At 38.8% G+C, this 15,829-nt stretch overlaps 1 protein-coding gene across 1 annotated transcript; it reads right to left on the bottom strand.

The window, feature by feature from the left end:
* Window positions 1-1,973: 1,973 nt before the first annotated feature.
* Window positions 1,974-2,834, bottom strand: LOC131779238 (uncharacterized). Its single transcript, XM_059095767.2, has one exon. It carries the CDS (start codon window positions 2,682-2,684, stop codon window positions 1,974-1,976), a length of 711 nt encoding a protein of 236 aa, XP_058951750.2. The 5' UTR covers window positions 2,685-2,834.
* Between the last annotated feature and the right edge of the window lie 12,995 nt (window positions 2,835-15,829).

Genomic DNA, 15,829 nt, shown 5'->3' with positions numbered 1-15,829 from the left:
TTGTCTCACCCCTCTTCTTAAGTGGACAGGGGGGGACAGGGAGCCATTAACAATGATTCTAGAGAAGGCTTTAGAATAAAATAGTTCGACCCACCCACAAAAGGAGGGGCCGAAACCAAATTTACGCAATACTCTCATCATGAATTCGTGGTCAACTCGGTCAAAAGCTTTTTCTTGATCTAAGGAAATGAGAATACCCGGTTCATTAGTTTTGTCAGTCATGTCGAGGGCATCACGAAGTAAGGCCAAATTTGAGAAGATAGTGCGGCCGACCACGCCGCACGTTTGGTCTGAATGCACGATGGAGTTCATGACTTTTTTCAATCGTTCAGTGATGATTTTAGATGCTAACTTGTAGTCAGTGTTTAACAAGGAAATTGGGCGCCAATTTTTTGCGAGGCGTCGATCATCTTTTTTGTGGATGAGTCGTAGGAGGCCCTCGTACTGGCTATCCGCGAGGGAGCCAGCAAGAAAGGCCTCGTTCAAAACAGAAAGGAGAGATTCGCTCAAATCGTTCCAAAAACACGAGTAAAATTCTGTTGGGAGACCATCAGAACCGGGTGACTTGCCGGTCTGAAGGCCTTCCAATGCAGTAAGTAATTCTTTATTAGAAAAAGGGCCTTCACATAGATTGCGCTCATAATCAGTCAGTGAAAATTCGAGGCCGTCAATTATTTCAGTTTGAATTCGCATATCAAGAGGATCTTGGGTGAATAAATTCTTGTAAAAATTGGTTAAAATTCTTTCAAGATCATTTTGAGAATTTCTGAGAACACCGTTCTCGTCAAAAAAAGATTCAAAACTATTCATGTCAGCTCGTTTTTTCTCCCGACGGAAGAAATAGCGTGTTGGCTTCTCACCTTCTTCGAACCATTGTGCTCGGGAGCGGACTTTAGCTCCTTCGGCTTCTTTCGAGATCAGAGAGGACAATTGGCTTTCCAAATCGCTAATTACACCTGGGTTATTTAAGCGATTAGAATGTAAAGCGTTTTTAGCATGGGTTAATTGCTTAGTAATTAGGATTCTTTTGGCATTTGCTGTTCTCTGTTTACGGATACAGTATGAAATACTTGTTTTGCGGATTTCAATTTTTAGAGCATCCCACCATTCGCGAAGGGAGGCGAATTCGGGGATTTTAAGCTTAAAGTTGTTAATCGATTTTGACATAATGTTTTTAAATTCTACATCTGAGAGTAAAGAGCTGTTGAACTTCCAAATTCCAGGACCGTGATTAGAAGGGTTAGTCGTTAGTTCAATTTTTACAAAGTCATGATCGGATAGGTCGTATACGCATGGAAGAATATTACATTTCGTTACTAGGGTTAAGCCTTTAGGGACGAGAAAGCGGTCAATTCTAGATGCCTGGGTATGGTCTTTATTAGACCAGGTGAAAGTTACTTTGCGCGGGTTGTTTTTGCGCCAAATGTCTGTAAGTGAGAAGTCAGCACAAAGGGATCGGAGAAGTTTTTGATCAGACAATAGGATGGCGGAACAATTTAATTTATCTAGGACATTGTCCACACAATTAAAGTCTCCCCCGATCACTAGGTCCCCTTGGGGGAGAAAGTAATTGTGCAGACAAGAGAAAAAACTTTTACGATCCGAAATAGTATTGGGAGAGTAAATGTTCACTAAATTTAGTTTAGAATTATAGTAGTCAATGAGTAAGCTCAATATTCTTCCTTCGGAATCGGTCAAAAAACGGATAATTTTGCCTGGAAAGTTTAGAGAAAAGAGGATGGCAACACCGGCAGACCTGCCAGTCCCGAAGGACCACAGACATTTGCCGCGCCAGAGTATTTCGAATTCCTCCGCTTGTTTTTTGCATGAGACATGTGTTTCTTGTAAAAGGATTATGTCACAGTTTGAATAATTTAATTCTTGAATAATTTTTCGACTTTTACTGGAGGACCCGAGTCCTCGCACATTTAGAGAAATTATTTTAAGCTTACTCATTGAATATAAATAAAAAATTAATATCTGTACCGCCTTCTCCTAGGTTTAACTCTCTCCCATCCATCATCATCAGTTTCGGAGCCAGAGTAGTCACGGCGGGAAGATCTATCGCGGCCATCGTGGCCGCGATAATAATCTCGATCGCTTCTATCTCTCTCTCTTCTGCCGTCTCTCCGGTCATCTCTTCGTTCTTCTCGATCGTCCCTCCCTCGCTCGTCTCTTCGTTCTCTTGGTCGTTCTCTTCTACCTTCGTCGCGTTGTTGTTCTCGTTGTTTCTCTTGATCTTGTTGTTTCTGTTGTTCTTGCTGTTCCTGCTTTTCTAGTAATTTCTGTTGTTCTTCTTGTTGTCGCTGTTGTTCTCTCTGTTGTTGTAGTTTTTTCTGCCTTTCTTCTCTTTCCTTGGCGCGCTGGGCTCGCTCTTGTTCCTTTTCCTTTTCAGTTTTAGGTGGCGTTGGCTCACTATCGACGTTCGCGCTGAAGAGCAGGAAGGGGCATTGAGGCATGGAATGGTTGTCCGCTAAACAAACGGAACATCTTGGCGAGTCTTTACATTCTTGAGCTCGATGCCCAGGGCATTCACAATTAAAACAACGGACTGCGGAGCAGTCTTTGGCCATGTGGTCAGTAGCTCCACAATTCCGGCAAGCTTTTGGCTGATTTGGGTACCATATTTTGATAGGTTCACCAGCTATGTTGATGTTGGCAGGGATAGTTCGATGTAGCGCCATTCGAGCCGTTCTTACTCCATTCTCGATATGTTGTGCAATTTTGTCGCGCCGAAATGAAAGGACACGACCGTAGTGGCTGAGTCGGCCAATCACGGCAGTGTCGGGTAGTTCAGCGGGGGCTTCATGGATCTTGACGAGGACCAAACGATTTTCGCAGTCGCCCAGGAACACTTTGAGACCGGCAATCACGACGAAAGGTGTTTCAAGAGCGGCTTCTTTAGCTGCACGGCTCTTAAAAGTCACGATCCAAGATCTATTGGACGCCTTTCTCTGGATTCCGGTGATAGCGTCAATATCGATTTCTGCCGCGTCAAAAGCTTCGAGAATTATTTGCGATGTGACGGTTGTATCAACGCTAAAATAAATAGAGCGATCCTTCGTGATTCTACTTTGACTGGGAGCATTCAAAAAAGGCACGGCCTGAAATTTCACACCCTTATTTTCCAGATTTTTTAGTACCTCAGGGATTTCGATTTCCACGTCTGCGCCCCAGGACTGTGAACCTTCTACCACGCTTGCGTCTACGACGTCTCCTGGATTCGCTGTCGAGTTATCTGTAGTAAACTGGCTGATATTTTCACTCTCCTGGCTGTCCATGTTGACCAATTGCTGCAAAAGCAAGGAAATAAACTTTTCATAAGCCTTTTAACCTTACCCAAGAGGCCGAGAAGCTTTCAGTACTGTTTCGGCCTTCTGGGCCTCATCAGTGCAGTGCTGATGCTAGGATGGAGGTAAGGCTATATAGCCACCCCAAGTGATCTCACACGTGTGGTATCATCTAAGCCATGCCAGAGTGCTTAAACTAGATAAACTAGTGAGCATGCATAATGCTAGCAGCAATGACTCATCCTAGTAGAGTGCTCAATCTGGACATGAAAGCAAAGCTTTGTATGCCAAAGAGCTATATCTAACTGCAGAGGAAAATATCTAACTGAGAGGAAAAAAGGACGCAACTACATTTCCCGACAAGCCTGTTTCGTGAATCGCTTCACTCTTCAGGGGTTTAATGAAAGAATATTCATGTGACTATCGTGTATATACTATGGACATTAGAATCATTAAGATGGAAATCATACCAGTATGATTTCCATCTTAATGATTCTAATGTCCATACAAAGGACACACTCAAAATCCTTGGGGTGGTCCTAAATAGCAAATTAACATTTAAAGCGCACATAAAGCAACAGCTGAATAAGGGATGCGCAAAGGCTTCGGCTTTGCGGAGAATACGTAAGTTTATTTCAAAGGACGTGTTAGTTCGTTTATATAAGGCCTATGTCCTCCCTCATCTTGAGTACTGCAGTCCCCTAAAATAGAGACAACTAATTACTTTATATTAAGAACTATATTAGGCTTCTCGAAGTCTGTGTCATACGACTTCCTCCTCAAGTTGGCCGACATTAAGTCTTTGGAGAATCGTAGGCAATTCCAATCGTTGGTTATGTTATATAAGTGCTTGTATGATAAGGGGGCTCCTTATATAAGTGATTTTTTTCATTTTAGAAATGTACCGTATAGTTTACGCGGGCTCAGTACAAGGCTAGATTTACCTCCTTTTAATCTTGAGTTTTTACATCGGTCTTTTTCATTTTTAGCTAGTAAACTTTGGAATGCGCTACCCCCTAGACTAAGAGAATCTCAAGATATTGCTTCATTCAAGCGTTCTCTTAAAGCCCAGATGGCTTAATGGTAGTGATTGTAAATATCGTTATTGTTAATATTGTTAATATTATAACTTCTAATTGATAGCTCTTGTCCATGATTTTCGATCCTGTTTTTAGTTTTTTAATAGATTTACTTAATATTTGTATTCTTACAGAAATTATGCTTTATTTCTAATTGTACATACACGTACACGTTTTAACGAGAACTTCTGTACTCCTAGGTGTCACGTGTTTAAATAAAGGATTGATTGATTGATTGAGGAAAATTTACATAATACGCGGTAAACTTAAAAACTTTAAAGTTCAGCTGTTGCGTAGCAACGCTTTGTTTCTGTGTCGGCATGAAGATACGAGTTCGTTACGCTTATTTAATGATGAGAGGTCGGGTCGGTAAATTATCAGGAATTTTTCTTTTAGGCAGAGGTTGCATCTTTTACTGGAGCTGTTGTAGGGAGAGTTAGATGATAAGACGCGCCATGAAATAGAATAGTCAATGTTGTCGTTCTTGAGTGTACAGATGTGTTTGCTAAGTTCGGTAGAGTTTTTGTGCTTGGCGTGGCGGAATGATGCGGTGTGATTTCTGTCTTGTTTTGAAGTCGGTTTCTGTGAGTCCAATGTATGTTTCAGAGGTGTTGTTGTCGTTCCGTGTGACGGTGGCTTGATAAACGACTGAAGATTGAAGGCAGTTACCATTGAGGGGGCAATTGTTCTTTTGTCGGCAGTTGCATGTTTTGTTGGTTCCCGTGCCGTCTTTGTTGTCTTTCGTGTAAGATGAGTGAGACGAGTGTAAGATGCGCTTGTTGTGGTTGTCGATGACCTGTTTGGTGTTGTTCATACAGCTGTAACTGATTTTGATGGTGTTGCGGTTGTTTACTTTGCTCAAAGTACCCCAAAGTGTGTGTGTGTATATATATATAATTTGGACTTATATTACGTTTCTTTTTTGAGAAGGATACTTAATGAAAAGGTGACATAAAAATCTAGCATTATTTTTAGCTTTATTTTGCAAAAAAATCGAGCAATGCTAGTCTCATAATATGCTACTTTTATAAGCACATTCTATAACGGCCTGCCTATAGCCTAGGGCTACATCCAAGACCTCGGGCACAGATGGATAACATATTTCCTCTATATTTTTCTCCGAGATGGTAGGTATAGTTAAGAGGTAATTTTATGGCAAAAAACCTAAATTGGTTTAATTTTGATTTATAATTATACTCATTTAAATAATGGTACAGTTTAAAAATAATTTACCACAGAATTCGGTTTTGTGATTTCAATTTCAATGAGTTATGAGATATTTTTCAGATATCCAAGGCTAAGACGTAGGCTAGAACACAGTCTTGCGAACACAGTAGATTCATCAAACTCGCCGTGCCTCTTTCTTACAGTGATGTCTTCTCAGAATTCCCCGAAATCCTATGTCAAAGAACCATGACCTAAAAACTACCCACAACGTCGTTCGGGGACATTGCGGCTTGCACTTTTGCCCTTTCTCCGATAACCTTTCTACAAGCAGCTGTATATCGATTTCTGATGCCTGTCAATCAGTTGTAGTCAAATTGCACTCGATGTGTTATCCTCTCGGTTTAAAGTCAGTTAAGCATCAGCAGTAATAAAATGCACTTTACAGATTGTACATGAGTTTTCAACTTCCTAGGCCCGGTTGTTAGAAGGATGGATAACGCTATCCACTGGATGAGTCTCTATCTGGTAAATAGCGAAATACGTTAGCTTTACACTTATCTGCTGAAAAGTAATCCATCCTTTGGATAGTGTTGCCCACCCTTTGAGCACCAAAACTGGGTCCTGAATGATAATACGCGGTCAAAGAGGAAGTGCTTTGATTTTAGAGTCTATTGAGTTTTACCGGCTGTCGGGGTTGTTTGGATGCCAACTGTAAAATAATTTTCTGGAAATTTTTAGAATGCCTAATCATGCTAACATACATACACGAACTTTTTATATTCATACTATGGATGTTTCTGGAAAATTCTACTAGCTTGTGTAGTCATGATGTAATGCTACCAAAATAACTGCGTTGTAAGCTACCGGAATGTTCAAGAATACTTTGTAAAAGTATTCAAGGACTTTGTCGTGTAGTGGTACTTGTTGTTGTTATCAGAAGGGCCTGATTGTCTGGAAAGCTTTACCGAGAGATAGCTAAAGTGAAATATTTTTCATTTTGAGGATATTTGGAGACAACTTTGAGTTTGTGTCAGTGGTGAGCTAAGTTATGGACTGTATGGGCTCAAGTAAGTGATAGAATGTAGTGGGCTTATGAAAGTGTATTAAGGATGACTGTTGTACTGGATTTAGGAGTCACTTCTTAATAAGAATAGTACACGTAATTTAATTGAAATATTTGAGTTTGAAGGAGTTTGGTGTTCTTTCTTTTGACTAAATTACAACGTAATAAGGTTTTCAAAAGAGAGAAAAAAATTCGTTTCTAACTCTTTTATTCCATTCTCTTCTGCTCAATACAGCAATCCACTGGTTGATTTAAAGTTCCGAGGCCCTGCAAAAAGTAAAATCAAATATCAAAATCTATCCTGAAGGGTCTGCTCCTACATCGCTAAAAAGATATAAATAGAACTGATCTGGCATTTCTAGGCTCAATTTTGCACGTGCCTTTTATTTTCTAGTCTCTGCTTAAGCTTTTGAAATTTTGCGCGAAGGATATATTTGCTTTCTCACCTTCAGCCCTTTCTGTAGTACTTGCGGAACGTCTGAAGTCTGTCCGAGTGACTGATAGGATTTCGTGAACCAATGGTAACCTAAAAAAAACTTTCAGTTTCCGCACAATTTACGTTAATCAGCTTTACAATGAATTTTATTCCCTCCCACAAGCTTTATCATTTTCATCAGAGAGCTTTCCATTCTTCAATGGACATTGAAATTTTCATACATAGAGTGTAAGAACGTACCAATGTTAACGTACCCCTCTTCGCTTAGCTCGAACTGTTGGCCATCCGTTCTTGGAGAAAGCCTTAGGCCCATAATGCACCACTCTTCTTTAGTCGTAACGAACCCCGTGAGAGTTGATAGTGGAATTACGTCTCTTTGCGAAGTTATGCTTCATTCCTATAAGTCTAATCATTAGTTGAAGAGAAAAAAGCAAGTGTGTTTAAAACTATTTTAAATATCTTTTCCCCTAAACACACGTTGCAATAATTTGAAGACCTTAACCTAGTAAGGCCTATTATAGGTTGTGTTTCATATTTGACAGTAAGGTAAACGCTTATCTTTTTTTTGGAACTTTTTTATTTTTTAAACTGATCCATAAAGTTATAGATAATTCAGTGTTACAGCGAACTCCTGACAAGGTCAAGAATATTACTTCATCTTTATTCCGGAATACCAAAAAGAAACTTCAACGTGTATTACTCAGCCTATCTTAAAGATTGTCCCCATTCGGAGGTAAGGTTCACTCAGATTAATGTTTCAAAGTAAAGGTCGTTTAAAGAACTTTCGGTATAAGACTGAAAATTTTTGTTGATCGAATCGCCGTAATTCTTAATAGAAACCCTAAAAACCCTAGCCCTACGTGAATCTGCGTTCTAATGACCGCAGAGTACTTTAGTCTAATTTTCCTAACTCTTAATTCAGGGGTATGTCCACTTACCACGTTAGATGTTCCGCCACAGTATTCTGATGTATCTATTCCTGTCAGAACGAAATTGTTCGTGCCAAAAACCCAAAGCGTGCCCTATAGGAAATTACTTATTGTGTACTGGCTACCACTTGTGTTGAGCTATGAGGACACCATTAGGTCAGGGCACAATCTTAATCTTACTTACCTCCTCGCCAATTCAAGAACAATCCCCACAAAAGCTTTAAAAAGTTCTTTTGTAGATATAATCTCCCATGAACCATATCAACGCGGAAGAATCTTAATGACTAAGTGAACTAATAAATATAACGAGTTTTTTGTCTCTTCTCATCCCTCACTTTTTGTAGTTGTTGTTGTTGTTGTTTTTTTTGTGATAGATTATTGGTTCATTGTAGATTGTTGGCTAATTCTCTCCATGAAAAAAAGAGAAAGCACAAATTTCAACGGACAACCCGAGCACAGTGGTTCATAGCCACAGTAATAAAAGCAGTGGAGCAATTTGAATAAATAAAGCTATGGACTTCTTCGAAACAAAACGGTGATCACCGCTCTTTAAAATTTATTTTGGCCAAAAATTACTCTTAGCTATGCTTAAGTCCTTAAAAGGTATTTTAGTGTAGGTTTATTTCGCAATGAGTCCTTGGAACATGATTGTTTTGTCCTAGAGCCACGTAGTACCCACCAATTTTATGAGCCATGATTCATGATTTCATGATTCCCGTGGTTCAGCAGCCAGGATGTAGGTTGATGTCATGACGCCTTCCCACATATGATGAACATCTCAAAACAATAACAAGAGCAGCATTAACAGAAACAAGATTCTCTCTCTAATGCAGATATATATCTACTTGAAATTTATTTCTTTTGCATGTGAATTCTTGCAGTACATGTACACCAGCTAGATTTAAGGGTTCCTTTTCCCTGTAGTGTCGATATCATCACGTTTCCACAACTTTCCAACTTAAAATCAAATAAGTTATCCACATTCAATGGGAGCAACCTACACTTAATCATCAACTTTATTACGTTCATTCAAAACTTTCCTTGTAAATGCATTCATCGTTCTGTAGCTATTGTTTGTTTTGTCCAATCATCTTTTTACTACATAGTCAAGGCATCTCTATTTGTTAATTGGTTTAGCATGGGATAATTTAAGAATCTGTCCAAACACAAACTCTGCAGATAAAAAAGGGGAGGCAGTAAGTCAGTTTGCAGGATCACCTGCTCAGCTGATACTCCATTTCTTGATGTCTTTTGAATGCTGTTAATTCGAGTTTGGTTTTGCATGGGATCATTTAAGAGTTTGACCAAACACAAATGCTACAGATAAAAAAGGAAAGGCGTCAAGTCAGTTTTCAGGATCACCTGCTAAACCGATACTCCATTTGTTTGACGTATTTTGAGTGCTGTTAATTCGAGTTTGGTTTAGCATGGGGCCATTTAAGAATTTGACCATACACAAACGCTGCTGATAAAAAACGGAGAGGCGTCAAGTTAGTTCGCAGGTTTTAGCTCCAGAAACTCTTCTCATGGTGGTCCGGGGTTTTATAAGGATACTAAATTCATAGGAAATTATGTTTGCCACTCTTCCGCCTATCATCGAAGGAGTTAGCAAGAAATCTATCTGAGCAGTTAAAATATTCTTTTGAACAGAGTTTTTCCACCCACTGCATTTTCGGAAATAAACCTTGTATGAAACAAAGTCATGTATGTAGAGAGGGCAATTCACTTGCGGTTTTTGGTTATATTTGTGTTTATCAATCTTGACCAGTGCAGTAGGCGTAGGATACCAAGCAGTAGAAGCGTGCCCATCTCAAACCTACGAAGATCTTAGAGTCTTTGAAGAGGAGCTTTCTTTTTTTCATAATTGTTCATTGAGGTCAAGAAAGTCTAAGCAGAGGCGTATGTAATCAACTGCGTTACCACGCCAATAAAAAGAAGTTGTTTCTCCATTGACTAAAGAGTGCTCCTGACAGGTGAATCGACACAAGTTCGTATAAATTCTAGCTGCTTTGGCGGAACTTTATTGGCTCGCCTAATACCAGAGATGGGAATTATGAAGTTACTCTTCGTTCTCGCTCTTTTTGGAGTCGTGCTCTACAAAGAGTCCAAAGGTAATGTTAAAATAACTAGCAACATATTTTAGACGAGAATTCTTAATAGAAAATTGCGCAGAATTTTACGATTTTTTTCTCAACTTATAAAACTGTACGTGTCAAGGTGATTCGCGTTCGTGAATTGTTCACTTCTTATCCTTAACTGTAATCACAGAAAGAGACTCGAGAATTTCAATTTGTAAAAGGTGCCTTATTCAGTTCATTGCACCCCAAATAAGCCTTAGAAGCTCCTGGGCGATACTATGTTATAAATCGCTTTTGAAACAATTCGCTTGAACCAGCAAGATTTGAGATATGGGAATACATTTTATCATGGTTTATTTGCAATTAAGTTCTCAAGAACTCGTTGATTATGGGAAAGCTATACTAAAAGTAACATTGAAATTTCGTTTCCAGCGAAGATTCTTGAAGATCCGAAACTTTTCGAAGGAGATATTGTCCTTCTAAGAAACCAACGTAACTCTGCTTTGGGCAGAGCTGTAAGTAGATTCAGGAAATGGCCGCGTGCTACGATGGTATATACCATTCATCGTTCGCTGTGTAAGTGCTTACTTGTAACATCCATGGTTAGTTATGCCTTTTGACAGAGTGCATGATAGAAAAGTGAAATGTCTACGGCTGAATTACAGAAATTTATGAGAAAGATTTAATTTTATATTTGCTCTCAGTTTTGGGCGAGATGTGAATTGTTAAACTTTCAGGTTAATATTAAGTACGAACATTTATCTGTGATCACACGTGGGTGGTTTTTTTTTTCTTACCTTCTGTTGAACTTTTTCGGGCTCTTAGTTATCGATGAAATCTAATATTTAAACTTTTATTGGGGTTAAAGCTGTCCATGCTCGAGCAAGGAGAGTTATATTTGCTGGAATGCGTCAGTGGACTAGAGGAACTTGCGTCCGTTTCAGGCGACGAAGAAGAGAACGGGCTTACGTTCGCTTTATACGTGGTTCAGAGTAAGAACAATTATTTTAGTCTATACCAGGTATAAGTGTTCGAAAATGCTTTCCTTGTGATTTCAAAATTATAGTCTCTTTTATATTGCGGCTGTGGCTCACATCTCTCCCGCGAAGTTAATTAACGCAGGTAGGTAATGGTAGTGTGCACTTAAAGCCAACTCATCGATGACAAAAACGCAGATTACTAGTTTCCTCCTTACTGTCACCTATTACTCGTCCTGATGCTCTTTAAACGGGTCGAGAAAGACTAGCAATATGACGAAAAAACAGGGGCAATAGGAAAAATCTTCCCTGCGTATGCTTTTTGCGCTGGTAGATGGGGACAGACCTTTAACGAACTAGAAGCTCTAAACGGGGGTCTCTTTGAATATATATATATGTGTGTGTGTGTGTGTGTGTTTTTCGGATAAGCTTTGCTGTTCTAGCTAAGAAAACAATTGATCATTGTCTTTAGAGTGATTAGGTATGTTTAATGTAATTTCGACACTTCCACAGGTCTAGATAGCAGCATATGTGTCACGAATTTAAGAAAATAAACGACGCTTTATAAAAACATATTTCGACAGTTCTTCTGTCATCATCAGTTTAAATTTATACAAAGTACAAAGCTGACTTTAAATGCCTAAATGACTTTTAAGCTGTTCATCCTATGTGGGAAGAGTTGGTAGACGTCAAGACGTCAGCCTACATATTGGCTGCTGGACTACGGGAACAGTGGCTCATGAAATTGGTGGGTACTTTGTGGCTCTACGAGAAAACAGTAATGTTCTAAGGACTCATTTGCGAAATAAACTTGCACCAAAATATCTTTTATGGACTTAAGCATAGCTAAGAGTAATTCTCGGCGAAAATAGATTTTTTTTAAAAGAGCAGTGGTCACCGTTTTGTTTTGAGGCAGCTCATTGCTTGATTTATTTAAATTGCTTCATTGCTTTTATTACTGTGGCTATGAACCACTGTGCTCAGGTTGTCTGCTGAATTCTTACTTGCCCTTTGTTCATGAAGAGAATTAGCCAACAATATTTTTAATCTATCGCAAAGAAAAACAACAACAGCAACAACAAAAGCGAGGAATGAGAAGAAACAAAAAACTCGTTATATATATTAGCTCACTCAGTCATTAAGATTCTTCCTTGACATGATTCATGGGAGAAAATGTCTACAACAGAACTTTTTTATAGCTTTTGTGGGGATTGTTCTTGTATTTACGAGGAGGTAAAACACAAGATTAGGATTGTGCCCTGACCTAGTGATGTCCTCATAGCTAAACACAAGTGGTAGCCTGTACAAAACAAGTAATTTCTATGAGTGACACTTTAACTAATCCTTCCACCCTCAGGGCACGCTTTGGGTTTTTGGCACGAACAATCTCGTCCTGACAGGGATAGATACGTCAGAATACTGTGGCAGAACATCCAACGTGGTAAGTGGGCATAACCCTGAATCGAAAATTGGGGAAATTAGGCCCAAGTACTCTGCGGTCAGTAGAACGCAGATTTACGTAGGGCTGGAGTTTTTAGGGTTTCTATTAAGAATTACGGCGATTCGATCAACAGAAATTTTCAGCCATATACCGAAAGTTCTTTAAACAATCTATAGTTTGAAACATTTGTCTCAGTGAACCTTTACCTCCGAAGGAGAACAATCTTTAAGATAGGCTGAATAAAACACTCGCACGTTGAAGTTTCTTTTTGGTATTCCGGAATAAAGATGAAGTAGTATTCTTGATCTTGTCAGGAAGTCGCCACAACAATGAATTATTTGTAACTGTATGGATCAATTTAAAAAATATAAAAAAAGTTAAAACAAAATATGAGCGTTTACCTTACTGTCAAATAGAAAACACAAACTATAATAGGTCTTACCAGGTTAAGGTCTTCAAAGTATTTCGACGCGTGTTTTGAGGAAAAGAAATTAAAAATAGTTTTAAACACACTTGCTTTTTTCTCCTCAACGAATGATCAAACTTGTAGGAGAGAAGCATAACTTCAGAAAGAGACGTAGATCTGAAAGCAGCTCTCTTGGGGTTCGTTACGACTACAGAAGCGTGATGCATTATAGCCCTAAGGCTTTCTCCAAGAATGGACGGCCTACAATTCGAGCTAGACGAAGAGGGGTACGTTGCCATTGTGCAGAAACTGAAAGTATTTTTAGATAACTAATCTTGGCTTTTTGTGGTCACATATTAGGTGAGAATTGGCCCTCTAAATCGTATCACTCGTTTGGACAGACTTCAGATGTTCCGCAGGTACTGCAGAAGGGGCTGAAGGTGAGAGATATATCCTTCCCGCAAAAATTCAAAAGCAGAGAGTAGAAAATATAAAGCACGACCAAAAATGAGTCTAGAAATCGCAAATTAATTCTATTTATATTATTTTAGCGATGTAAGAGCTGAACCTTCATGATGGATTTTGATATTTGATTTACTTTTTGCAGGGTCTCGGAACTTTAAATCAACCAGTGGATTGCTGTAGTGAGCAGAATAGAACGGAATAAAAGAGTTAGAAACGAAAATTCGTGACCGGTTTTTTTTAATTTTTGAAAACCTTGTTATCCTATAATTTAACCAAAAGAAAGAACACTATACCCCTACAAACCCAAATACTCTAATTAAACAACGTGTATTGTTCTTATTAAGAGCCCACTACAGTCCATAACTTAGCCGACCACTAACGCAAACTCATAGTTGCCTCCAAATCTCCTCGAAATGAATAATAATCCACTGTAGCTCTCTCTCGGTAAAGCTTTCCAAACAATCAGACCCTGATTGTCTAGAAAGACAACTACCACTACACGACTGAGTCCTTGTATACTTTTACAAAGTATTCTATAACATTCCGGAAGCTTACAACGCAGTTACCCTTACGAACTGAATTCCCAGTTTTCTGGGAATTCTTAGGAATTCCTAGGAATTCTCAAAAATTCCCAGTTATGCAAATGACCCTTGCAAACTGAATTCCCAGTTTTCTGGAAATTTCTAGGAATTCCTAGGAATTCTCAAAAATTCCCAACTATGCAAATTAACTCTGATTTAAAAAGCTTGGAATTACTGGGAATTTCTGGGAAAGGAAGACTCCAGTTTTGTGAGGACTTGGAATCCCTAGGAATTCCTAGGAATTCTCAGCTTTACAAACTACCTATAATTTAAGAAGTGTGGAACTTTTGGGAATTTCTGGGAATTGAATTTGAGGCAATTTGAAACCCTGATCTGAAAATATTTATCAACAAGACTTGTTAGTAGTGAGAAGTACCAACCAAGTTTCCTTTCATAACTTAATTTCTTAAATGTCCCAATCACTGGATCTCCCAAAAAATATTACATCTTTTTATTTTTGGTGCAAAATACAAGTCCTTCTTTATATAAAAATGAAAATTGCAAGTCACACTTCAATAATAACAGCTCTAAAGTTTACTTGTTGTTCTTCTCTGTCTGTCAGCTATCAACAAAATTGTTTTATACTTCGGACAGTGCATAATTATTTGTGGAACAGAGTTCCAACGCACCTCTGTAATCGCATATAGTTACTTCTGTCTCTTGTACAAATGTTTCTCCTTTGTAAGACGCACTCTACTCTGTTGTCACTACTGCTTTAAGTTCAGTGGAAACGACTGACTGAGGAATCGAGATGGCGGTGTTGGAACATGTTGCTGAACGCTTGCTACGGTCAAGCTTTGTAGATTTAGGTACTGGTACACTGGGATCATCTATGTATCTCTTATACTTCCTAATGTGGTATCCTTCTTTTATAAATATGAGGGTAAAAGACGATTTGTAGTCCCATTCAAAACTGTGATTAGCTTGTATTTCACCTTTGCCATGAACACAACTCAAGTGAGTTTCGAGTCGAGTTTCCTCGACAACTTTCGGCCACAAATCGTGCATTTGTGATACGATCGATTCTTTTCGATTTTTTCTACATAGGGTGAGCTCACATCATTATTTATATCACCAAGGTATCAATCGTCTAGAAGTGGAGAACCGGTCGCAGAAGTCAGAATAAAGTTGTGCGCTTCTCCTAACACTACCATCGGCAAGCCAGCGGATTCACTTTGCTAGCCAATTACAAGTCCTAAAAGATCCACGTGATCATGCCCGTGATCGGAAACAAAGAAGACTCCATTTGGCGCTCATCTTTGAATGTTCTTTTCACCGGTTGATCGCTTTTCTCAACTGTTTTGCTTAATATAACATTTCTAAAGATAGCTTTTATTGTGGTTCAATGGGAAAACGAGAACAGCGTGAGTGTTGTAAAAGAAATGAAAGTCGTTGGCGCCGTGGAGTTGACATATTGACTGGTACAAACAAGGGTCGTGTGGCCATCTGTGAAGCTACGATTTTGAAAGTTTGTGGTGAGTAAAAATTGCGATATTCGTTACGTGATCAAAATCTTATAAAAGAATAGATGTAGCGGGTTGAATTAAGCTTATATAACGCTCGGCGCAACTGAAACTGGAATAATTCTGAGAATCGAATCGGTCACTTGCATGCCGCAGTTTCTTAAGCTTATGCTTTACAATGAAATAAACCTATCAGTAAGGTTTCAAGATTCCTTTAGTCACGTTTGGGAACATTCAAGATTCATAATAGGAACTGTTATTAAACAAACCTTATTACTTAAAGAAGCCCTCCTTGGTAAAAACAAAATAATGTATTCAGCCCTTTTTTAGTAAAATCTATGAGAGAGATGTACTAACTCCAATATAAAAGTCACTCAATGTAACAGAGATTTCTCAATTTGAGAATCCAATGAATGCCCTTTTCCTCAAAGCCATCTTAAAGGCCTGGTCTGAG

Source organism: Pocillopora verrucosa, chromosome 14 (genome assembly GCF_036669915.1).
Source record: "Pocillopora verrucosa isolate sample1 chromosome 14, ASM3666991v2, whole genome shotgun sequence".
NCBI classification, from domain to species: Eukaryota; Metazoa; Cnidaria; class Anthozoa; order Scleractinia; family Pocilloporidae; genus Pocillopora; species Pocillopora verrucosa.
This window is presented reverse-complemented; position numbering and strand designations above follow the sequence as displayed.

What these genes read in the sequence shown, in the direction of transcription:
- LOC131779238 (XM_059095767.2), bottom strand. Translation starts at nt 2,684, where the DNA reads ATGGCGCTACATCGAACTATCCCTGCCAACATCAACATAGCTGGTGAA.